We start from the raw sequence: 24,904 nt of genomic DNA, 5'->3' as shown, positions 1-24,904 counted from the left end.
CTGCGACTTCCGGAGGAAGTGGAGCCGGCGCCGGAAGTTGGGGGGCGGGCTAGAGGAGGCGCGGTCTCCTAGGTCCATGGCAGGCTTCTTACGGATACCGGGGTCCGCTATGCGGCTTCCGGGGAGCCGACTTTGGCGTCTCCTGCCCCACGGACTCGGGGTCTGGGCCCCGGCGGAAGGGACCGCCGGAGCCTGGATGAGGCAGCTCTGCCCGCTGCGAGAGGAGGCGCGACGGACCTCGGAGCTCGCTCGCAGCTGCCGGGGAGACCGGCCCCTCTGCACGGCGACGCCACCTCCACCGGGGTCGTCGGGTCCCGAGCCGAAGGGCCGCAGAGACCCCACGCGGCCCTCCAAGCCCGGGGTGAGTGCACAGCCGGAGCCCTCCCTCTGTCCGTCGCGTCTCCACGCCGGCCCGCGACCTCCCCATCCCACTTGGTCGCAATCTCGGAAACCACTCGGCCGGGCCTGGAAGGGTCCTCGGCTCAGCCTTACGCGGTCACAGACTCTCATCCCGCGACCCCCTCGGTTTGCGGGAGGTCCCAGCGCGGAAGAGAGAACCGACGCCTCCCCGCGGTTGGATTCTCGGGTTTGGATTGTAGTGCGCTTTTGTGCCCCCTGCCCCCAAAATGAGTTCGGGTGTTCTTGAAGGTCTCAACCTTGAACTGACCAGGAGTGAGGAATCCAAGCATATTAATTCCTGTCACTTGAACGCCCCTTTAGATGTTCGATGTATAAGTTGAAATTGAGCAAAATGTGGGTCGTAGTTGCGTGCTGGGTATGCCCTCTTTGATTTCGCTCAGGTTCTAGTTCTGATCTGGAAAAACCTGAGAGCCGCTTCCCACTAGTGATGGTTAAGAGAAGTGGGTTTTAGAAGCTGGGGGAAGAAGGGTGATGAATTAGACCAAGGTAGTGGACATCTTACTTACCTTGGGACCTGAAAAAGAGTACAAAGAATTAACTTGATGCAATTTGCAAGAAGCTCCATTTTTTAGATCTCTTCTACTTTGACTTTGTTACTTCTGGAAGCCAGAGTTAGAGTGACCTCCCAAATTGTTATTTGGTTTATTTATATTTTCCATATCAGCACAAACACATAATTAACTGGATTTGAAATCAGCCACTATGGTCAAGGTCACACGTGTTAACAGTCCTGGTACTTGAGCTTCAGGTCCTCTTTCACATGAAAGGAAATGGACTTAGGGAATTTCTTCTTGAAAAGGAATGCCTCTGTAATTGTGTTGGGAGCCCAGATGGAATTGCATCCACAGACACTGTCAAGTATTTTTTTTTCAGTTTATTTTTTTTAACATTTATTCATTTTTGAGAGACAGAGCTTGCATGGGGGAGGAAAAGAGAGAGAGAGAGAGAGAGGGAGACAGATTCCGAAGCAGACTCCAGGCCCCGAGCTGTCAGCACAGAGCCCGATGCGGGGCCCAAACCCATGAACCACGATGAGATCACGACCTGAGCCAAAGTCAGACACTTAACTGAGTGAGCCACCCAGGCGCCCCAGTATTTTCTCATCCCAGAGCAACACGAAACATTCTACATGTTGAAGAAATCAAGATGTGTGTTTATGTATGTTAAAAACTACCATAGTAATAAATGTAGGACGATTGCATGTTTGCATCTGACTAGTATTTTTGTTTGTAAAATCTCTGCCCCAGTAGCCTGTTTCCTGGAAGTCTTTAGCATTCACATTTGCTATTGGTGGAGCCTTATTGGCTGGAATGAAGTACTTCAAGAAAGAAAAGACAGAGAGTAAGTAGATATCCTCTGCTCAGCTCTGAATAAAACCTTTCTTTTTTTTTTTTTTTTTAGCATCTTTTATTTTGTTCTTAAACTTTTTATCTTGCAATGAAAGTTTTTAGTGTTTTTTTATTTTTGAGAGAGAGAGTGTGTGAGCAGGGGAGGGGCAGAGAGAGAGGGAGACACAGAATCCGAAGCAGGCTCCAGGCTCCGAGCTGTCAGCGCAGAGCCCGACGCGGAGCTCGAACTCACAGACTTCGAGATCATGACCTGAGCTGAAGTGGGATGCTTAACCAACTGAGCCACCCAGGCACTCCTATCTTGAAATAATCTTAGATGAACAGAATGGTTATAAAGATGACACAAGAGAGTTACTATGTACCTTTCACCTAGCTTTCCCTATTGTTAACAAATTATATAACCATGGGTCATTTATCAAAACTAAGAAATTAAGATTGGTTCAGTACTGTTCACTGAATTCCAAACTGGGTTTGGAATTCACCTGGTTTCTCATCGTGTTTTTATCTGTATTCAGATGCCACTGTGTAACAGTATGAAGACTTAATTGTGAACAGATGGGAGCGTGGGTGGTATGACGCCCAGAGGGTTCCCAAGGATGACTTAGATGCATTCCAGCCATCGAGGTGCTCGTGACAGGGAAGCAGACACAGAAGTGAAGGATTTCACTAGAAGAGGTTCTCCCCAGCCTCTGAAGGGCCAGCCCCTCCTACAGACCACCAAGTATCAGCAGAGGGAAGGGCCACAGGCTGACCTTGGATGATGGAGAGAAATAGGGAGAATCTGGTCAGGGAGTGCCAGGAACTGCTCTGGCTTAGCACTTGAAATGTCCAGAAATTGGCTACGAGAACTTTATATTTTAGTCACTACTCCAGGCTTTTAAGATTTGGTTTAAAAGTTTCTAGTCAAACTTTAAAATATCACATGGGGCGCCTGGGTGGCTCAGTCAGTTAAGCGGCCGACTTCGGCTCGGGTCATGATCTCGCGGTCCGTGAGTTCGAGCCCCGCGTCGGGCTCTGTGCTGACAGCTCGGAGCCTGGAGCCTGTTTCAGATTCTGTGTCTCCCTCTCTCTCTGCCCCTCCCCCGTTCATGCTCTGTCTCTCTCTGTCTCAAAAATAAATAAACGTTAAAAAAGTAATAATAAAAAAATAAAATATCACTTAAATCTATTCTGGTTCTTCAGAGTCTGTTTTGAAGCCGTGATACAAAGGACATGTTTAGATCTGGGAGAATTCATAGGCTTCTAGAATCTTAGCAGTAGAAGGCCCATATTGATATACAGACCTGTTTGTTTTGTGTAACAACCAGTATTTTATTGATGGGATTTTCATATTCTAGTAAGAAATTAAGCTCCTTTAGTTTCACAAAGAAACAAAACAAGCCAGGAAAAGTAGTGGCAGAGACCATTCTAGAATAAGCAAGCTTTTTACTTTAGTTTGGAATTTCACCTGCGATAATATTTGTTTTATTAAAAACCCTATTATGAAACGATATTTAAAGTATCTCCAGAGGCACATGGGTGGCTCAGTCGGTTAAGTGTCTGGGTTTCGGCTCAGGTCGTGATCTCACAGTTTGCGAGTTCGAGCCCCGAGTTGGGCTGTGCGCTGACAGTGTGGAGCCTGCTTGGGTTTCTCTCTCTCTCTCTCTCTCTCTCTCTCTGTCTCTCTCTCTCTCCCTTTCTCTCTCTGTGCCTCTCCCCTGCTCTCTCTTTCTCTCAGAATAAATAAACTTTAAAAAATTCAAGTATTTCTAAATCATTTGAGAGTGTTTGCGGACATGCATCATCATCTCTACTCCATTGTGTATTTTTTACAGACAGGTACGTTCTCCAATTTAATCATGATACAGCCACCAAAATCGGAAAATGAACATTGACATGTTAACTTCCATTCAGTCTTCAGGCCTCATTCAAGTTTTGCAGCTTGGCCTTCTTGATAGTAGGAGTTCAGTTCAGAACCAGACCTTGTGCCTACTTGTCTCTTTAGGCTCCTTCAGTCTGTAGCAGTTTCTCCATCTTTATGAGACTTTGATGACCTTGAAAACTGTGAAGATTACAGGCCAGTAATGTCCCTTAGTTTGGGTTTGTCTGGTTTCCTCGTGATCAGATTCGGGTCACGTTCCTTCAGCAGGAATGTCACAGAACTCGTGCGCTGTTCTCGTTGCGTCTCGTCTGGTGGCACAGGGCCTCCTTTGGTCCCGTTACTGATAGTGCTCAGGTTGAGGGTGTGTCTGTCAGGCTTCTGTCCCGAAAATGTAATTAATACGTATCTCGTGGTGTGCATTTGCACACTTAAATGTTCATCCCGGTCCGCATCAAACTCTCCATTTATTTATATCCGTGTGGACTCGTGCTCTCCTGCGTGTTTAATGAATCGTAATCCACATTCTCTTTATTTTGCTGCTCCACTGTCCCCTGTTGGTCCCTGGCAGTCTGAGCAGCTCTTGTTCCTTGGGACACGTCTCCAGTGTTCTTGGAGTCCTTCCTTCAGTCTGACGTGACAGGATGTTCCGGGCTTGTCTTGTACTTCTCTGCCATGGCCCTGACACCCGCCATGTCTCCAAAAAGCCCTGTTCGCTTTTGGTGGAGGGTGATACTTAGAACCCAGGGCTCGTTGCTGCTGGGTTGTGTCCACTGCAGGGTCCTCTCGGTGGACAGATGTGGTTACATCTGCGTTTGCTTCTGTGTGAACGCATCTTGCAGCCACAAGTTGACCCTGGCACCTCCAGTTTCTGCACAGTACTACAGACTGCATTTGGGTTTTTTCTCCCCATCTTTCTACCTCTTGCCATGTGTAACGCTTATCTTTAATTTACTTACTTGTTACTAATCCCCTGTATAGAACTGAGGTCCCATCACTGCTGTCCCCAGCGCATTCAGATGCCCTTGGGACACTCAGGTTAAGACTCCTGGTGCCAGGCCACCCCCCCTGCCCCACTTGGGCTCAGACAGTCCGCTCTGGGCCCCTGTGGCCCCTCCCCCACCCCCACCACGGCCACACCTGATGACAGGACTGAACTATTCCAAAAGAGGAAGAAATACCTTTACCACTTTCTTAGAGTCCTCTCTACATACCATTCCATTCAATTTCGTTTTGTTGCATTGTCATAGGATTGTTTTTCTTAAAATATTTTTTAAGTTTCTAGGAAACAGACTGTTCAGCACATTTTGTGCCCCCACAGTCATTAGTACAGTACTGACCGTACATCAGGCATTTCGGTGCCTGTGGTTAGACTGACTTGTTTAACGTGAGTGTTTGTATCTCTTTAAGAGCTAGAGAAGGAGCGGCAGCGGAGCTTGGGAAAGCCTCTCCTCGGGGGTCCGTTTTCCCTCACGACTCATACTGGAGAGCCCGTCACTGACCAAGACTACCTGGGTCAGTGGGTCCTGATTTATTTTGGTTTCACTCATTGCCCTGATATCTGTCCAGAAGAACTAGAAAAAATGATTCAAGTCGTGGATGAGATAGGTAAGCCACCGCTAACTGTAAAAACTACTTTTCCGTAGTTTCACGTCCTCGGATTTCCGTTGGGCGAGGTGTTGTAATTATTTGCTTTCTGAGAATATAAAATTTCAGCATCAGGCTCATTTGCTGCTTTGATTCCCACGACCATATTCTCTACCAGAGGGAGCTTGTTCTGATGCCAAATGTTAAATTGCTTAAAAATGTGGGTGAGGTCTGGTCTCCTGTAGCGCTGCTTATGTCCCTTGATTGTAGACATCCGTCACTGACACTGTCGTTGTCCCCGTGACGGACTAGCAAGACGGCGGTGTGGTTTGTGATGTGCCGTCAGCCGCACTGGTTAGTCCCAGACAGGAGGCAGGCCTCCATCCTTAAGCTGGATTGTTTCCGGGGACTCAGTCCTCACTAATAGTTCACCTTGCCCTTGAGGTGTGGTGGGGCGAAAACCGCAAACATCACGTTGGATCAGAACACGAGATGCCCACGTGACGGGACCCCCGTAACGCGTGTGCACCGGTGAAGGTGTTCAGTAGGATTCTTATCTGATCCCACCGCAGATACTCCGGGGACCTGCTCGCAGGCCGTCCCATCCCTTCCCCGTCCTCTCCTCCACGCTTAGGTGTTCCTGTGTTTCCCTAACCCTCGCTGTAGCACTTGCGGCTCTCTCTGCTGTAACTGCCAGCGTTCATCTTTTCCCCCAGAGCGTGAGTACTGACCAGTGGGAATATCCTTTCAGATGGAATTCCAACTCTGCCAAATTTAACTCCGCTTTTCATCACTATCGACCCAGAGAGGGACACCAAAGAAGCCATCGCCAAGTATGTGAAAGGTAGGTCCTGTTAATAATGCTTTACATTTGTGTAGCTCTTAGAGTTCTTGAAAGATGGATTCATTCGACCTTACGTGCCTCGTGGACACGGGAGGACAAATGGTGTCGTCGTCAGGTTTACAGGTGAATAAAAAAGGTGAGGCTCAGTTGTGACCGTGAACAAGCAAATAAGAAACAAGTTTCTCAATTCCTGATGCACAGCTCTCTGTATTTTGTCACAGGAAGGACCGGACTTGGCCTCAGATATCAACTAAGTTAACAGAATCTTGAGTTGAGAGGCAGAACACATTGCTTCTCCTTCCGCCTCTGTACCTCATTCTCTCTGTAATAGGACAGATGTACATCCTGGGTGTATGGACGTTGGGAGATTAACGACATTATTTTTTTTTTTTAAGTTTGTTTATTTTTAGAGAGTGAGCGAGCAGAGGAGAGGCAGAGAGAGGGAGACAGAGAATCCGAAGCAGGCTCCAAGCTGTCAGCACAGGGCCCGACACGAGGCTCAAACTCACGAACTGTGAGATCATGACCTGAGCCAAAGTTGGACGCTTAACTGACTTAGCCACCAGGCGCCCCAAGATTAGCGACATTATGAGATGTGAGCACAGTGTGAACTCCTACCGTATACTTTATAAATCCAGAACATTTATTATGAGAAGCACATTTATAACTTTTCATAGAAGAATCTCAGTTGAAACATCACATGCAGGTTAAAACCTATGAGAAAGCAATTCGAAAGACCGAGTGCCGGTAGAATTAAGGACGAATGCTTACGTTCTTAGGAGCTTGGGCAAGTTGCATAATTTCTTAAGGTCCAAGTTTCTTCAGCTGAAAAAATGATGGGAATAAGAATCTGTTTTGTTGTTATAGGAGTGACAGGAACATGGGCACTCAAAAGTCAGGAATTGGAATTTTAAGTCTCATGGTGAAATTGATTTAGGCCAAAGGAGCTAATGAGTACTTCTACATTTAATTTTGTTATATGACACATTGCAATGTGTACCATCTAAAGCTTTGAGGTTTTTTTAAAAGTGTGTTTTGTGAAGGACCTGCTGTATCTTGTCATTTAACATATTTATTGAGATATAATTGACATACGATAACATGTACATATTCAAAGTGCACAGTTATCTTTTGTCATGTCTGCACTTGTGACACCATCACCACCATCAAAAAATGAATATACCTGTCACCCCCTTGTGCCCTTGCCCCCGTCCCATCCCCAGATCTGCTGTCTGTCAACATAGATTAGTTTCCATTTCCTAGAAGTCTGTGTCCACAGAAGTATTTAGTGTACTCTTTTGTCTTTAGTGGCCTCTTTCCGCATAATTATTTTGAGACCCGTCCATGATTTAGCATGTTATCAGTTGACTCTTTTTTATCTTCTGAGTAATATTCCAATGATGGACACTGGAGTCACTTTCAGTTTGGAGCTATTTACGGAGAGAGCTGCCAAGACCATTCATGTACAAGCCTCTGTACAGACACATACTTTTCACTTCCCTGGTAAACGCCTGATTGCTGGATCGTGTGGTGGGTGTGTGTTCATCTTTTTAAGAAACTGATAGTATTCCAAAGTGGTTGTATGTTTTCAAATTCCCAGCAGCCGTGCATGAGAGCTCAGGCTCCTGCCCGTGCTCCCCACACTTGGTGTGGTTTGAAGAGCACTTATTGGTTTAGAGACAATTAGAGACCTTTCTTTTAGTGTCATGTGTAAGAAATCTTTGTCCAGCCCAAGGTTACAAAGGCTTATGTTTCCTTAAAGTTTTAGAGCTTTTATTAGATTTTCAAGGTGAATTTGTGTTCACTGTTTGCAGGTTAGGCAGAAATTTGAACAATGGCATAGTTTATTCCAAAAGCAGTAAAAAGCAGGTATAACTCGTGGGGTGATAAACTATCTCTGATGGAAGTGTGTGTTGCATTGGCAGTTATTTTCTTTTTAACCATAAATTAACCAAATCCTAAATGTCTCCCGATAAGTAGGCATCTGAGTTCCTGTAACTGAAATGCAAAACCCTTACAGTAATATTCTCCACCAGCACATACATACAGAGATGGTGTCATCTTGACCAGTTGCACCGGATGGGGTGGGGGGATTTGAAAATATTTAAGTTTGGGGCACTTGGGTGGTGCAGTGGGTTAAGCGTCCGACTCTTAATCTCGGCTCAGGTCATGATCCCACAGTGCATGAGTTTGGGCCCCGCATCCGGCTCTGCACTGATGGTGCGGAGCCTGCTTGGGATTCTGTCTCTCCTTCTCTCTGCCCCTCCCCCGCTTGTGTGCTCAGTCACTTGCTCTCAGAATTAATAAAGAAACTTAATAAAATTTGTTTACATATTTAAGTTCATATTTAGAAAATTATTGCAATTTCAGCAATATTTTTTGAAAGTTTTGGATATACAACTAATTCAGACTTCATTTACCTTTCTGTTTACTCAGAGTGGAAAAGAAAAACAAGCCATTGTGCTTTTTCAGTAGCTGAACAGATTTTCAATTTAGGTTGGATTAGCCCGAAAAATGAAAACAGGCTTTTTTCCTCTCTGCCTTTGGAAGAAGGCACTGCTGCTCAGTGTTGTACTTCCATCCTCGTGGTGGTTTGGTGACCTTCACCAGCTCACTTCCATGAATCCCAAAAACCAAACAGTAAATACATGCCGGGAGGTTATTTGCTGGAAGATGAGACACAGCCCTGGGCCGGAGTCGAGTGAAGTGTGAAGCAAAAAGCAAACCTCTTTTTCAGGATACAACAAAACACTGTCATGCTTAATTCGTGGTAGTATCTTTAAGCTTGAGCGTGTCTCAGAACCGTATCTGAGTATTTAAAAACAACCAAATTAATAAGAAATGTGATTTAAATGATTAGAACACATTCCCTCCAGATCATTACAAGAGGACTTTGAAAGGATTTCACTTCCATATGATAAGGAACCAGCTTTGGGTTTCAGTGATTTTTTTCCTCTTTTCAGTTTCATTGATTTCTGCTCCAGTTCTTTTCTTCTCACTTTGGATTTAATTTGCTCTTCTTTTCCTAGCTTCCTAGGGGGATATTTAGATTCCTGATTTTGGGTCCTCTCCACTGTATAAATTCAGTGCCACAAATACCCCTCGAAGGACTGCATTGGCTGCATCCCACAAATTTCGATAAGTTGTGTCTTCATTTTCACTTAGTTCAAAATACTTTTAAATATCTCTTGATATTTCTTCTTTGACCCGTGTGTTAGTCAGAAGTATGTTTCGTCCCTGTGTGTCCTGGGATTTTCCAGCGATCTTTCTGTTACAGACTTTGAGTTCAACTCCACTGTGATCTGAGAGCACACGTATGGTTTCTGTCCTTTTAAATGTGTTAGGGTGTGTTTGATGGCTCAGAATGTGGCCTGTCTTGGTGAACGTGACTTCTTCATCACAAGGGAGAGTTTGCGTTTGTTCTGTGTGCGTGTCTGTTCCCGTGAGTCACGAGGGGGGGACCAGGACACACGGGGAGAAAGCAGCAGCAGAGACTCTGAAGGCAGGGGATGGGGGGTGCTTTCACTCGCTTCTTATTTTTCACTGTGTTTCTCTTTTTTTTTTTTTTTTTTTTTTTAATTTAGAATTTTCTCCCAAACTGGTTGGCTTGACTGGCACCAAAGAAGAGATCGACCGAGTGGCCAGAGCGTACAGGGTGTATTACAGTCCTGGCCCCAGGGACGAGGACGAGGACTACATCGTAAGTAGACGCTCGAGTGTCGCCCACAGGCCGGTGCTAAGACCGCACACTTGTGCCGGTCTGACAGTGGGCTGCAGAAATGAGAGAAAAGCTGAGATCATCACAAATTCCTCAGGAATTAGGGATATTTGAAAGGATAATAGAAGTATAATTTTTTTAAGGATATTGATTTAATGTATATTCAGTGTCCTTATAATTGAATTGCCCATTTTCCTTTTTAGTGGCCCAGAAAATTATGGGAAAATATATGATGAGTGGTATTTTAGATTCAGTAGAACATGGTACTTGGATACCATGTTGGAAATAAAGAGAACCCATCATTTGGGGACGAAGCTTTATTTAAATTTAAAAATATAGGAGCCCTGGGCACCTGGGTGGCTCAGTCGGTTAAGCATCCGACTTCGGCTCAGGTCACGATCTCACAGTTCGTGGGTTCAAGCCCCACGTCGGGCTCTGTGCTGACGGCTCGGAGCCTGGAGCCTGCTTCAGATTCTGTGTCTCCCTCTCTCTCTGACCCTCCCCCATTCATGCTCTGTCTCTCTCTCTCAAAAATAAATAAACATTAAAAAATATATTGGGGCGCCTGGGTGGCGCAGTCGGTTAAGCATCCGACTTCAGCCAGGTCACGATCTCACGGTCCGTGAGTTCGAGCCCCGCGTCAGGCTCTGGGCTGATGGCTCGGAGCCTGGAGCCTGTTTCCGATTCTGTGTCTCCCTCTCTCTCTCTGCCCCTCCCCCATTCATGCTCTGTCTCTCTCTGTCCCAAAAATAAATAAACGTTGAAAAAAAAAAATTTTATAAAAAAAAAAAAAAAAAAAAAAAAAATATATATATATATAGGAGCCCTGGGTGGCTCATTTGGTTGAGCGTCTGACTCTTGATTTTGGCTCAGGTCATGATCCCGGGGTTGTGGGATCGAGCCCAGCGTCAGGCTCCGCGCTGAGCGTGGAGCCTGCTTAAGATTCTCTCTGCCCCTGTCTCCAACTCGTACTCTCTCCCTCTCCAAAAAAATAATAATAATAAAATAATAAAAACCCATTGTCTAGGTTCTCTATGTCGCCAAGGAAAAGGTGTAAGGAGCAGTGTTAGGCCATGGAGAACTGCGTTTTTGGAATGAGCAAGAGTTCTGAAAATCAAGAGAAAAGACTGAAAGCTATAAGAAGATAGACTTTCCATCAGGTTTATTTTTATATGAATTATATACTTCAATTATATTCAATTCAAATATGAATTATATGCACAATTACGTGTTTACTATTTGCTTTGTTATGATAGCAACCAGAAATGCGGTCATTCCTGCACAGCTCATACATTCTCCAGCACTGCCCCTGGAGCCCTAGGTGTCCACGTCACCCGGCCCCTCTTCTTACCTGGGCTTTCACAGCGAAATACCAACAAAGGGCATCAGCACCACCCCACCCACCCAGTTTTCTTCTCAAACGGGACACTTTTTCCTGTCCATTAATAGTTGGCCTTGCTGCTTAGTATTAGTTCAGTTCTTCCCCCTCAGCTGTCGTGCTCTGGTTTCTCTGTAACATTGGTCGGGTGGAGTGATTAATTATAGGAGCCTGTCTCCAAAACGGGGTTTGGGTCGGATGCCCAACTATACAATCAACTGCCCTTCGTGTGTTCTTTAAAATACTTTGAAATGTTGGTGTCGTCTACCTTGACTGTTTGGTCTGGGACCCAGCAAGAGCACATCATTTTCATGCTGTCTGCCCTGTAACCAGCAGTGACAGCAGGTGTGTGCGAGATCATAGACATAGACACGTATTTGGCCACGGAGATTTGTATTCAGTCATAAGATAGTCACGCAGATAATCCAGAATATGAGTCTTAACTTTTTTAAGTTTAAAAATTAAAATGCAGATATCTAAGTCTTATGGAGACTTCTTGGACCTTCTGGAATACATCCTAGACCCGATTTTGAGAAATACTGGTCTACTGCTATAAGAATTTGACCTTTTGATCAGAACCAGTGAATTGTGCCTTTGAAGCTAATGGAACTGTCTGTTAGCTCTGCTCGAGTTAATAATAATGAAAAAGAACGAATGAGTTCTTTGCTAAATCAACCAGTAGGGGGAGGCACTCTCCAGCTTGTTAGGTTTTTCATTGGTATGACTTCTGTCCTTTGAGGTCACAGATTTTCGTCCGCAAAATGGTGTGGGAAACTTTAGTCAAGATTTAAGGACCCGCAGGGAGTGAGGGAATCAGGTTTTCTTAATCTCAAGCAGCAGTAGCAAAGGGGAAGCTTCTGGCTTTTGAGTGCCTGTGGAATCTTCAGACTGATAGTACATGTGAACTGGATGTGCCAGGGACGCCTGGGGGGGTTCAGTCAGTTAATCATCCGACTTCGGCTCAGGTCATGATCTCACAGTTCATGAGTTCGAGCCCTGCGTCAGGCGGTGTGCTCAGAGCCCGGAGCCTGCTTCGGATTCTGTGTCTCCTCTCTCTCTGCCCTTCCCCTGCCCATGCCCTGTCTCTCAAAAATAAATAAATGTTAAAAAAAAAAAAAAATTAGAGAAATGGGTGTGCCAAACATTTAGGGTCCACTGGAAGCTATATATGTGTATATATAATATATATATATATATATATGTAATATATATATATATTATATATATAACATTCGTATGTAAGAATTAAGTAGGAAGTATTTTTGAAAAACAACATAACTGGCTTTCAAACCCAAGAAAAGATGTGCAGTTCCACTCCTAGTGAAAGAATGTGAATTGTATAATGCAATGCTATTTTGTACCTGTTAGATCAGCACAGGTCAAAAGTTGGAAATGTATTGTCGAAATCTAATTTGGGGAAAAAGGGAATACGCTGTTGGGAGGAAATTTGGAACCGTGGGCATTTCTGTGCATAGGTGATAGGAATTTAACTGAGAGACCCTCTTCGGAAGCCAAAACTGTCAGTATCTGTCAGCGTTTAAAGAGGAGTACTGTTTACTTTAGAGATTCTACTTTGAGGGATTTTTCTACACCTGTACCCTACAGTATTGTTCGTAGGGAAGAACCAGGCAACCATTTTTTAAAAGCTACCCTGTACTTACTGGCGGAGAACGGTGTCCAACACCTTGTTAAATGAGAAAGCGCCTACAGGACGTTGTTGCTTCCGTATAGAAAGAAGTAGGCAGGTATGTACACTCGCTAACAGATGTGGACAGTTTTCTCTGGAAGAATCCAGAAGGATCTGGTGGCAGTGGTTCCCTTGGAGGAGAACGGAGGGACTCCTGGAAGTCTGGAAGGAGTGACAGGCTTCCCCTGGAGAAGTTTACCGTATATTCTTTTTGCATTTTTATGCACATATATTTACTTTGCAAAACATAAAAAATGCACGTGTCTGTGAAGCATACACACTGCTCCGCAGAACGCTGGCAGAGATCGTGCAGCAAGGTGGCAGCAGAAGCGGACTGTGAAATCGGGCAGGCCTGGGTTCTCAGCTTCGGTCTGGCTCTTACTGTTCTAGAGCTTCCTCTCCAGCCCGTTGGATTATTTCTAGAGGAGTGGGATGCCTGGCTCGGGACGAAGGTGGCACGTGACAGAGCTTGTCGGTGAACGTTGGCTTCCTGTATCTGTCCTGGGACCTACTAGAACTCTAAACTTGTGGGTTAGATACATACGACAGCTCTCGCTCTGCCCACAAGGCAGCTGGACGTTCAGACACAGCCACTGACAAGTTTGACAGATACGGGTAGAACAGTGTTTTCGTTCTGTACTAGAAAGTAATTTCCAGTAAGAACACTCATAACATAAGTCCCCTGGAATTTTAGTTTTTTAAGGGAGTGAGAGAATCGAGTACAAACAGAAACAGAAAAACGAAAGCTGTAGATACAGAGAAAGGTGTAAAGCGCGAGCTGGAGACCCAGTTCTGACTCGGTATCAGATATGCGGAGAAACGCTGATCCCCCGTCCTGCTCCTTCAGCGAATTATTCCAGGACATGTGAAATCACCAGCTGTTTGAGCTCTTGGGGCACATTCTTTCCTTCTGTGTGCAGGCAAGTGGCTCTTTCCATTTGCTCTGTGTTTACAAATGTGTGTATATAAAAAAGCAATAACCTCACAGACCTATAATGTGTGGCGGGTGTATTTGGGGGTGTCTCCGGTTCGGTATGTGTGATCACATTTCGGTCTTTCTTTTTGTCTTGCCAAATAGCAATCAAGCCTGCAATAAATTCCAAGGACTCCTTAAGCGCCAAGCCTTCTGCTCATTTAAAGTTGGATTAAGTGGAGGCATATAAATAAAAACTGTATGACCAATCCAAGCTTAGGTTAGAGGTAGGAATGTTTTCAGAACTTTGCTTGGAAAATAGATAACTGTAAGATGACTCCTCGGAGGAGTAGCATTTTTGTCTCCTGAGGACGGCCCAGGTGATCTGCCTCAGATAGGATCATTCGGCAGAGTATATGCCAGCTTCCTGGGGGAGAAAAACCCTTATTTCCACGTTTCCATGTGAGGCACTAATATCAGGACTACATAGCATTCCAGAATGTATAAATCATACACTTACAGTAGTGGTGACTTTTCTGGGTTCTTCTGACACAGTGTGGTAGGCAGCATTTGGGAGCAATGAGGTACCCGTTTCTTCCGAAAGCAGCAGCCGTTTCTTGGAAGTCGATTCTCCGAGATCGAGTGCATGCATGTGTTATGGACAGAACCAGAAGAATTCCAAATTCTAGCTGATGTCTAAGGCAATAGTCAGTGGAGAGTGCTGGAATGCAAACGATTTTAGATATTTGTCACCGTGAATTTATGAAAATAGGCTTAGACGCATTCTGTAAACGATACATGTTACAGAGGTTATTTAATCATTAATGTGAAGTTCTCATCTGCAGCATTTAATCAGAAAAATAAGCAACTTATTTTGGTAATCTTTTTGTCCTTTCCCTCCCCCACCTTTTTCTCTGCAGGTGGATCATACAATAATAATGTACTTGATTGGACCAGATGGCCAGTTTCTAGATTATTTTGGCCAGAACAAGAAGAATGCAGAAATAGCCGGTTCCATTGCTGCGCACATGAGGGAACGTAGGAAAAAGAGCTAGCCAGAGCAGTGGCGCCGGGTGGATGTTCTCTTGCCAAAGAGGAGAAAAGCTTTGTCTCCCACAGGAGCCAACATCTATCTGTGTAGATACATATGCAACCGACAGAATGGCCTTCGTACCGCAAGAACATCTGTATTGTGGACATTATGGGTGCAGTATAAATGGGTATTATGTTACCCTTGGGTTCAGCCAAAATCGATTCTTGGAACTGTAAAGATTACAACCGAATAGTCGCTTGAGACCGGAGGACCAAGTTACCATGAAGCCGTGGGATGGACTCAGGAGAGACTCAGCAGGTGCATTTCTCCACGTCAGAGGGGCCCTCGGATCAGCACTGCTGTCTCTCCTGTGTCCTGGACCCTTGCCACCCGGGTTGTGGGGCTGAATTTCCAGGAAGAGTAATTTCCACAGTGCCCTTGCTTTCCTCCTCAAGTTCTTGGTGGCTGATAACAGTCAAATTAAAATCGGGCTCTTGGACATTCACAGTTGGGTTTTTAGACCTGAAAGCATTTAAGTATAGTCTTCCATGCGAACAGACACCATGGTCAAGTTTGTATTGTGCTTCCATCGGCACCTGCTGATTTTACTAACGAGGAAGTCTGTTGTTTGGGGAAGATGGGTCAGTTTCTCTGGGGGTCTTTTATGTGATTTTCATTTAAATGTGCCGGGTTTTCAGGCAGCTACCAAATGGACAAAAGAGGATCTTGAATCGGGACTGTGACACAGGGTTCTCTGCCTTGGCTGGGTTGCAGTGGGTGTGAAATAAAGGTGTGCTCGGTTTTGCAGCTTGGACAGTGTGACCTTTCTTGTGCTGAAGGGTGGGTGCGTCCACGGCAGCACAGAGACCCGCAGACTCGGGTGGGCCCCTTGGGTGCTTGTTAGAGCTCAGGTTCCGGCCAGGGCTGGATTCGCAGGTTCCGGGTGGGACGCAGACCTGTACGCTCATTTTTTTTTTTTTTTTTTAATGTTTATTTTATTTTAGAGCGTAAGTGGGGAAGTGTAGAGAGAGACAGACACAGAATCCAAAACAGGCTCTGCACTGTCAGCACACAGCCTGATGCGGGACTCGAACCCACGAACCACGAGATCATGACCTGAGCCGAAGTCAGACTGAGGGAGCCACCCAGGCACCCTGGACCCCTGTGTTCACAAACAACACGTAGTTGCCTCAGATGCTGGTGGCCTGGGGATCAGGCTGGAGAAACCGTTTTGTGGGGAAGCAGCGTTTTGATCTGCACAAGTGAAAAGCTGACCCATCCTTCGGTGTGTCTGTTAACAGCATGCTGTGCGCACAGCCGTTGAGGAGAACGAGTGGTGGTGTGAATCCTTTGTGAATTCAGCTTCCCTGGGCGTCTGGGCTCGAGTGTCCCTTTTTCCTACCAGAAGCGGCCACCCAGGGCCAAGTACTCCCAAAGTTTTTCAGTAAATCCTAATGCCACGGATACAGTTTATAGTCAGACACACTCTTGCACATCACTTAGGTTCCACGTGCACATGATACAGGCCTGTCGTGGTTTTTAAATTCACAATACTTCCGTTAAACCTGCAAGAAATACGTCAAAGTACATGAAAAAGCAAAACCTTACACTCCAAAGCGGCCATGGGCTGCATGGTCACCGCCCCCAGGATTCGGATGGTGAAGCGCTGATCCCCAGTACCTCAGAATGGGACTGTATTGGCAGAGGGCGTCTTTGCAGAGGTGACTCAGATAAAATGAGGCCGTTAGGGTGGGCCCTCGCCCAGTGTGACTGGTGTCCTTAAAGAAGAGGGCAGGGGCACAGAAGACCAGCTCCATGAGAAACTTAACCCCGCTGACACCTTGATCTCGGGCTCGGAGGCTCCAGCCTGGTGAGAAAACGAGCCACGCTGAAGCCCCCCACCCCGCCCCCCGCCCCCAGTCTGTGTGGCTTTGTGCCAGCAGCCTGACCGACTGGCACCTGGCCATTCTCCAGTATCCGGTAGAGAAGAAATAGCCCCAGGACTGAGTTTCTGTAAACGCCAAGGTGGAATGACTTTCCTAGGAACCTTGTCAAGAAGGTGAGGGGCTTTGCTGGAGGACTGGTCTCATGTGACAAAGAAAATACCAAATGTCTAACATGCCAGACATGAGAGAAGCTGGTCTGCTTTAGGCCACAGGACATTTGTGTGGGTCACTTTGCAGCAGGCTGGCCTCAGATAAAATGGAGTCTTCGTTCTCCGATGTCACAGGTTAGAGCTGCGCGAGGATCCAGAGAGCGAACGGCGGCTTTTGAAGAACCGCATTTGCTGTTCGTTCCAGTGTCAAGTTTAAAGGCTTAGAGTCAGGATGTTAGAAGCAGGGATGACGTCAAATCTCGTTTTAAGCGCGAGGGGACGGTCCCAGAGATGCGGCTACTGCCCTTCCTCGTGGACCTAGGTTAGAACGCGGGTCTCCGTGTCCGGTCAAGCCCCTGCGTGACCCACTGCCATGGGGTGCTGACTGTGACCGTGTGAATCCAACCAAGCCTGGGGGTGCACTGTGGCGGGCGGGCAACCTTTCCAGTTGTGAGTTCGGGGAAATCAGAACGAAGGCTGCCTTTCAACAAAGTATCCCTTGCAGACCTTCAAGTGCTCGTGCTGGGCTCTCCAAGGGAATTCGTATTTTTAGAAACGATGTTGTTTATTTGAAAAGTAGAAGAATCCTGCCTGTGTAGCATGCACGGAAGTACTACATGCACCCGGCTATCCGCGAGGCAGCTGGTAACCTGAGGTCCAGGGGGCGAGATTCACTGAACACACACCCATTTGGTCAGTCCACAGTAAAACACCCGTGGGCTGGAGGCTAATGGGAACCCAGTAGAGCGATTTGATGTTGTTGTTGTTTATGTAAGCTCTGTGCCCAACGTGGGGCTTGAACCCATGACCCTGAGATCAAGAGTCGTATGCTCTACCCACGGAGCCAGCCAGGTACCCCTTGCAGTAGAGTGATTTGGAATTGCAGGTGAGTTATTTTAAAGTATCTTTTGGGGCGCCCAGGTGCCTCAGTCAGTTAAGCATCCAACTCTTGATTTCACCTCCCCCACTTGCTGTCTGTCACAAAATAAAGTATAAAAAAGTTAAAATATCCTTTATTGCTTTAAGTCCATAAAAAGACTAAATTTTTGAAGTCATCCACAATCCCTCAACATCTTTTTTTCATATAGTACAATTTAAATCTGCGTGAGCTACTTTTAAAAGAGCAGCCACCCACGCAGAGCATTTTTCATCCACTGAGTTTATACTTTCTACTCATAGTCATGAGTCCCATTACTCTTTTAAAAAAATTTTTTTCATTAACATTTATTTATTTCTTGAGAGTCAGAGACAGAGCACGAGCAGGGGAGATGCAGAGAGAGGGAGACACAGAATCGGAAGCAGGCTCCAGGTTCTGAGCTGTCAGCACAGAGCCCAACATGGGGCTTGAACTCATCAACTGTGAGATCATGACCCGAGCCGAAGTCAGTCGCCTGACCGCCTGAGCCACCCAGGTGCCCCAAGAGTCCCATTATTCTTAATGATATGGGTGGCTCCTCCTATTTGCTAACGGGATGCAGTTACCCCTTTAGCCAAGCGTTCCTTAACACCTCCAGAACTCAGGCGGTCGTCATTCGTTATTCGTTGCTAAGATGTATTTTAAAGTCTATTGGCTCTTCTTCCACAATTTTACTATATTCTCAGTAAAGGAAATTTGGAATATACACAAAAACTGGAGGGAGTAACTTAAAAATCACCATTATTCCCAAACCAAGAAACAGCATTGGGATGTATTTACCTTGAATCATCAATATTTAAAATCTCTTAGGGGCACCTGGGTGGCTCAGTCAGGCTGAGCATCTGACTTCAGCCCAGGTCGTGATCTCACGGTTCGTGGGTTCGAGCCCCGCGTGTTGCTACGGTGACTAGCACAGATGATGCCCGGCTGTCATGTGACTCTTAATTGTTATAGTTTTTTATATTATTGTATATATATTTTGGTGGTTTTTTTAAAGTTTATTTCTATTTATTTTGAGAGAAAGATAGCAAGTGGGGGAGGGGCGGAGAAAGAGGGAGAGAGAATCCCAAGCAGGCTCCACGCTGTCAGCACAGAGCCTGATGTGGGGCTGAAACCCACGAACTGTGGGATCCTGACCTGAGCGGAAATCAAGAGCTGGACACTTAACTGACTGAGCCACCCAGGCACCCCTATTATTGTACATTTGTTGACTGCCGACTTTGGTCAATAATGAAATTAGCCCAGTGTTCTCGCCAAGGTTAGGTGGTGGATTAGCCAGAGACAAAATACTTTTCAGGACAAACTTGAGCTGTCCTGTCCGTGCTCCCCCGACCCTGTCACGCACACGTGCACACGTGCACACACCTAGTCCAGAGCCTCTCCTGCAGGCGCCGGAAGGCGTGCGCTGAGCACACAGCCTGCGAGCTCACCCGGAACCATCACAGTCTTGCTCCTCAGGAACGCGTTGCACCGAAACCAGATCTGGTTTCAACGCGGACCGTGTGCGCCGAGCTAACCCTTCGGAGACCTCTTTTCCCGCCCGTGACCTGGGAGTGCTCACAGCACCGCTGGCCCTGGGTCAACGTCACAGTCACGAGAAGCCGAGGAGAACAGCACGTGCCTAACATGCCTCTAGGTGGGGGCTGCCGTTCCTTCTGGCCCTGGTGAGCGTGGGGGTCTGGGCCTTGCTTGACAGACGGTGTCCACAAGTGGGTTGGTTAGAAGCGTGTCCTGCCTTCCCTCCGTCACGGGTCCACTTGAGCCTGCCTTGAAGTGTGTGGTCTCGTGACAGGCCCCTGCGTGTTCTGACCCCCTCCCCGTACTGGCACGCACGTACCTCCTGGACCTGTTTGGTCGTCCTGCCTTAACGAACTGCTCACACCTCCTTGTTTAAATGGCATTCAGATGGGGCGCCTGGGTGGCGCAGTCGGTTAAGCGTCCGACTTCAGCCAGGTCACGATCTCGCGGTCCGGGAGTTCGAGCCCCGCGTCGGGCTCTGGGCTGATGGCTCGGAGCCTGGAGCCTGTTTCCGATTCTGTGTCTCCCTCTCTCTCTGCCCCTCCCCCGTTCATGCTCTGTCTCTCTCTGTCCCAAAAATAAATAAACGTTGAAAAAAAAAATTTAAAAAAAAAAAATAATAAATGGCATTCAGATTTAGAGACAAGTTTCTTGGAAAAAAACCCATAAGGCTCGAGCCAGAAACTTGAGGCATTTGGTCGACACAAGAACACCAGGGCACGATTATACGGGTAGGCGGTGTGACGGGCTCCTTTCTCTACGACCTGGTGGGCACGGACGCCTCGTGAAGTCCCCTTATCTGTAGTGAAGTAGACGGACTTCTCATAAGCAGATGTATTAAATGGTGTCAGTGAGTGCTGTGAAGAAAAGAAGTGACAGTTTGAAGAGTGATGGGGAGGACCGGCACTAACTGGTCATGGACGGTCCTTTGGGGGGTGACCGTCTGAAACTTGAGCGCAAGCTGTGTGAGTCCCTGGGGGGAACCTCCCAGGAAAAGGGCCCTGACCCCGGAGTGTGCTTGGGAAGCAAGAATAGCAAGGGGCCTGGCGTCACAGTAGCTCGGGGAGTCAGGGAGGACGGCAGGTAGAGGCTGGAGAAGAGGCCCGGCGTCACATTCTGTGCACGGCAGGGACTCTGGCTCTGCAGTCTAGGGAAGGGCTGAGAGCAAGAGCCTGGCCCGACCCATCTGCACAGATTCCCCGCTGTAATTGTTGCTTTGGCTCACGTAGGAGTCCGGGTTCTAACGTACCCCCTCATTGCGGGGGGTGGGGCGGTCTTAAGAGTCACGCACCCTGTGTACTAATTCAGGAGAACATATCTGGCTGTCTCATCGAAAGAAAACGAATTCTCTTTTTTCCTTTTATGGTGGGAGTTTTAAAAGCCAATCCAAGTGTGGAATAGTTCAGTGGACTTGGTAACGCCCGTCACCAAGCTGCTTTCATTATCGCCGCAGGGCTGATCTGGTTTCAGCGACATGCACCCACCCCCACCCACCCCAGTGCCCCATGGGTGCGACTCTCTGGAAGATGCCAACTCTGTCTTTGCAGAACATAGCCACAGTGCCATCATCACATCCAAAGAAGTTTGGGGAAGGGGAAGGGGCGGGGCGGGGGGGGGGGAGGCTGCGTGGCTCAATCAGTTAAGCATCTGACTTCGGCTCAGGTCATGATCTCATGGTCTGTGAGTTCGAGCCCCGCGTCGGACTGTGTGCTGACAGCTCGGAGCCTGGAGCCCGCTTTGAATTCTGTGTCTCCCTCTCTGTCTGCCCCTCCCCCACTCATGCTCTGTCTTTCTCTCTTAAAAATAAACATTAAAAAATTAATTAAAAAACAAACCAAAACAAAGAAGCTTGGGTGTTTTGTTTAATATCAGCAAACAGGCAGTCAGTGAAAAGTCAAGTTTACAATTGGGTGCTTTCCTTGCAAGGGACCTCGACACCGTTGGTCACAGAGGCACGCTGTGTCCAGGTTGCACGTGGACTGCGTCCGTGTCTGCACTCAGCCCAGGACACCCAGGGTTTCGAGTGGCACGGCCCCCACAAGCCTCCCTGCATTCCCCCTCGGGAGTGGTGGTGTTTGGGCTGGACCACATGGGAAAGACTGCCCCCCACCCTGCTCTTAGTTGTTTTCTTTGCGCAGCAGGAATAACTGAGCACAAAGCCAAGCGCCGCGAGGACAGGGAAGACTAAGGCACAGTCCGTCTGGCGCTCCCACCCCGGCAGGAGCTGGGTGCTTACTGATGGCAAAGCTCAAAGGGACAGCGTGAGCCCGGCAATGACACGCACATCTGAAACGTATTCAGCTCTATGGGGCGCCTGGGTGGCTCAGCTGGTTAAGCGGTGGGGGGGAGTGGACTGCACAGAGACGGCCCGGCTGCGTGAGGCACGGAAGCTTGCTCAGAGGCTCCTGGAGGCTTCCTGGGTCCGGGACACCGAGGGCCGCCCGCGGAAGGAGGGAGCAGGCATGTTCCTCGCTGGCCGCCGCCATGAGCAGCATCTGGCCGTTGTCAGTCAAGCTGGGGGCCGCTCTGATGATTCCCGTGCCGGTCAAGGCCCTTTTTAGGGGACGCACCCAGGGACACGGCCATGTAGTCGAGCCATCTGAAGTATTCCTGGGCGGGTCTGCAGTTGGCGGCCCTTCAGCCGTTTTCCATGAAGATGATGCCAAAGCTGAACCTTGTGGATGTGTGCGGGCCTTCCCGTCTCAAGCAGTCCTACCAAGAGCCCTGGGCCGTGTCCGCTGGGCCACGAGGTCTCCACGATGGCCTTGAGGCCTTTATGCCAACTGGCTATGGGACGTGTCGCAGACCTTCCAGCAGGTCCTCGTCGTGTGGGGGAGGAAAGGCCAGAGTGGGGACTCCTCTGCAGGTTTGTGGTAAAACCAATACAAGAACCACCTCCCAGCCCTTTCACCCAAGCGTGGCCCTGGGACAGCAGTGTCGTGGCACCCCGGGGCTTAACTAGAAAACACAGGGTCTCAGCCTCCCCTCCAGAGCTCCTGAATCAAAAACCTGCATGTAACGAGACCTCCAGGTGATTCGTAACTCACATGAAGGTTTGAGAACCACTGCTCCACGACGCGTTGACCTCCGCCCCCTCTAGGCCGCAGAGCCCCCTCGTTTCTCCCCAGGAGGAAGAGGGAAAGTAAAAACTAACAAAGTAATTCATCTTCCCACAACCAGGAAGCCCTCTCTGTAATTAATTTTCCTTCCATCAAACACATAATTTGAAAGAGTCTCTCAAGTAAACAAATTCCATTTGCTGATAATGGTTGGATCGCTCCATTTTTCAAATTTTAATCAAACACATAGATCACTCCCTGTCAGAACTTCTCTGCAACAGAGGATGCCAAGGGTTTCTCTGTTGATGTAATTACAGCAAAAAGCAAAAAGATACGCTGTTTGGTTAGCCTGTGAGGCCTTATCAGGGCTAAATGCAGTATTTCCCCTTGGGCATTTTGGAGAATTGAATTGAAACAAGATTGAGGAACGTTGCCCTCCAGTCGTCCCGGGGCTGATGAGAATAGCTGAAGTAATGAAGTAGGTCTGGGAGAGGCTGAACTTGCCTGTCTCCCGGGCAGCTCAGGCTCTGGTAAGACTGAAAGTGGGGCCACGGAGCCCTGCAGAGGATCACCTTCCTTCCTCAAAAGGGCCTGGCAGTTAGCGTATAATTTAGGCATATCCACAACATAGATCTCACGCATACGCCTCGATAAACCTTACTTTAAAAAGTTCCAATGGCAATTTTGGGAAGCTCAAGAAGAAAGATTCTGAAATAAATCTGGAAAAATAAATATGGAAAATAGCTATGGAAAAGCTATACAGGAAAGTACAAGAAGGTGTAAAAATAATGGCAAAGAGAAGAAAAAGACTTGCCTTCCCAATATTATGACATATCACCAAGCCATCAAATTTTAAAAGTGCAGGGTGTAAACGGCATTCACCAGATAGATCAAATCACAAGTAGAAATATGGAAACAGATACATGCTTTTATAAAACTTTGTAACAAACGTGGTATATGGGTGACGATTCCTAACAATTAGTATCAGAACTGAATGAACTTAGTGAAATGAAAAATGTTAGATTCATAAATGGAATCGATCAAAATGGACGTAGGTAGATTAAGAATTCAGGAATAAAGACTAATAATAAAGGCTCTGGGAGGCAATACCTGTGAGTAGTTAGCTATCCCACTGGAGGTAAGTTTACCCCAGGTGACAAGGTGCGTGTCCTGCCCACACGCCTAAGGGCGGCAGTGGACGGTCTGCTGTACCACACGGTCACACGCGCTACAGCCCGGGGGCGGCCAGTTCACAGGCTGGACCGCTCAGCTCATCCCTTGGGTACTCGAACAGAGGAAGGTAACTAAGCCGGTCAGCTTCGTGCACGCAAGGCAGTGAGCAAAGGGGCCCTGTGGGCAGAGTAGGGGGCAGGCAGACAGAGACAAGCAGGAACCCCAAAAGAGAGACCGTTCCTTGAGCAGCCATCTCAAAGCTTTTGGAGTAACAGTTTTTTAAATAAAAAATGCATCCTCCAACATATGACCCTTACCTATTTATAAATTATATGCACATACTACTCCATGAATACACCTGTCAATGGTTGCCAGAGGTAACACGTGGAGGAAAAAAAGAGACAAAAACGGGAAATTTGAAAGGCTGAGATAGCAAATAAATGATATTTTTAGCTTGGATGATGTGTACATGGGAATTTGTGTTCTTATTCTACAAACTGAATGTGTATAGTTGTGTGTATCTTACGTACGTTTGCTCTATTTCCCTATACAAATTTGAAACATATATGCAGCTAAGCAGAGGGGCTGACATTTTCTTCCCCCGTCCAAACTCACCCTGGGGACTTCCAGAGTGCTTCAGCGTGCCTGGGGATTCCTGGTTTAGATCTCACCTCCACCCACTCTTACAGTGCCCACCCTCCCCATCCCACCTTCTTTTTCTGGAGCTTCTGAATGAGCCCCTGTTACTTGCCGGCATAAAAGGCTACCTAAAATGGTAGAGGAAGACTTTGTAAAACATGGCTCTGAAGGCAGAAAGCATAGAGTAAGTCACTGCTAGGCTTGATCAAAAAACGTAAGTAACAAAGAGTTACCAACACTAGTACATGAGGCATGTTTACAAACCCGTTAGGCAATAGATAAACACCCACCGAAAAGCTGAGCAAAGGATATAAAGAGGCAGCTCAGAAAAGGAGAATATCAAATAGTTAACAGCCATTTTAAAAAAGAAAAGCATCACTAGTGATCAAACAATGAAAATTTAACAAGAAGAATTTTTGACAGATTTGACAATTTCGACAAAATGCTAAAAAGAACGTTACTCACTGAGCGTGAGGGAGAAGTGGACTGTCTCATGGAACTGGTGGGTTATAAAAGTGTGGCAGTCTCTCCGGATGGCAATTTGTCATTCTGATAATATTTTTTAATGTTTATTTACTTTTGAGAGAGAAGGAGACAGAGTGCAAGCGGGGAAGGGGCAGAGAGAGAGAGAGAGAGAGGGAGACACAGAATCCCAAGCAGGCTCCAGGCTCCAAGCTGTCAGCACAGAGCCAGAGGCGGGCTCGAACTCACAAACCA

General features: G+C 47.1%; 1 protein-coding gene across 2 annotated transcripts; it reads left to right on the top strand.

The window, feature by feature from the left end:
- Positions 1-50: 50 nt before the first annotated feature.
- Positions 51-15,599, top strand: LOC115500583 (protein SCO1 homolog, mitochondrial). Of its 2 annotated transcripts, none has more exons than XM_030295099.1 (6): positions 51-361; positions 1,671-1,761; positions 5,038-5,142; positions 5,966-6,058; positions 9,643-9,758; positions 14,675-15,599. In XM_030295099.1, exons 1-6 carry the CDS (start codon positions 77-79, stop codon positions 14,807-14,809), a joined length of 825 nt encoding a protein of 274 aa, XP_030150959.1. In that variant the 5' UTR covers positions 51-76; the 3' UTR covers positions 14,810-15,599. The 2 variants fall into 2 exon arrangements, with proteins under 2 accessions (XP_030150959.1, XP_030150958.1); XM_030295098.1 differs by having other exon boundaries at positions 5,038-5,235.
- The last annotated feature ends 9,305 nt before the right edge of the window (positions 15,600-24,904 follow it).

This window comes from Lynx canadensis, chromosome E1 (assembly GCF_007474595.2).
Source record: "Lynx canadensis isolate LIC74 chromosome E1, mLynCan4.pri.v2, whole genome shotgun sequence".
NCBI lineage: Eukaryota > Metazoa > Chordata > Mammalia > Carnivora > Felidae > Lynx > Lynx canadensis.
This window is presented reverse-complemented; position numbering and strand designations above follow the sequence as displayed.

Coding starts and splice junctions, on each gene's coding strand:
- LOC115500583 (XM_030295098.1), top strand. CDS start 77: ATGGCAGGCTTCTTACGGATACCGGGGTCCGCTATGCGGCTTCCGGGG. Junction 362..1,670: donor CGCGGCCCTCCAAGCCCGGG/GTGAGTGCACAG, acceptor CTGCCCCAGTAG/CCTGTTTCCTGGAAGTCTTT. Junction 1,762..5,037: donor CAAGAAAGAAAAGACAGAGA/GTAAGTAGATAT, acceptor TATCTCTTTAAG/AGCTAGAGAAGGAGCGGCAG.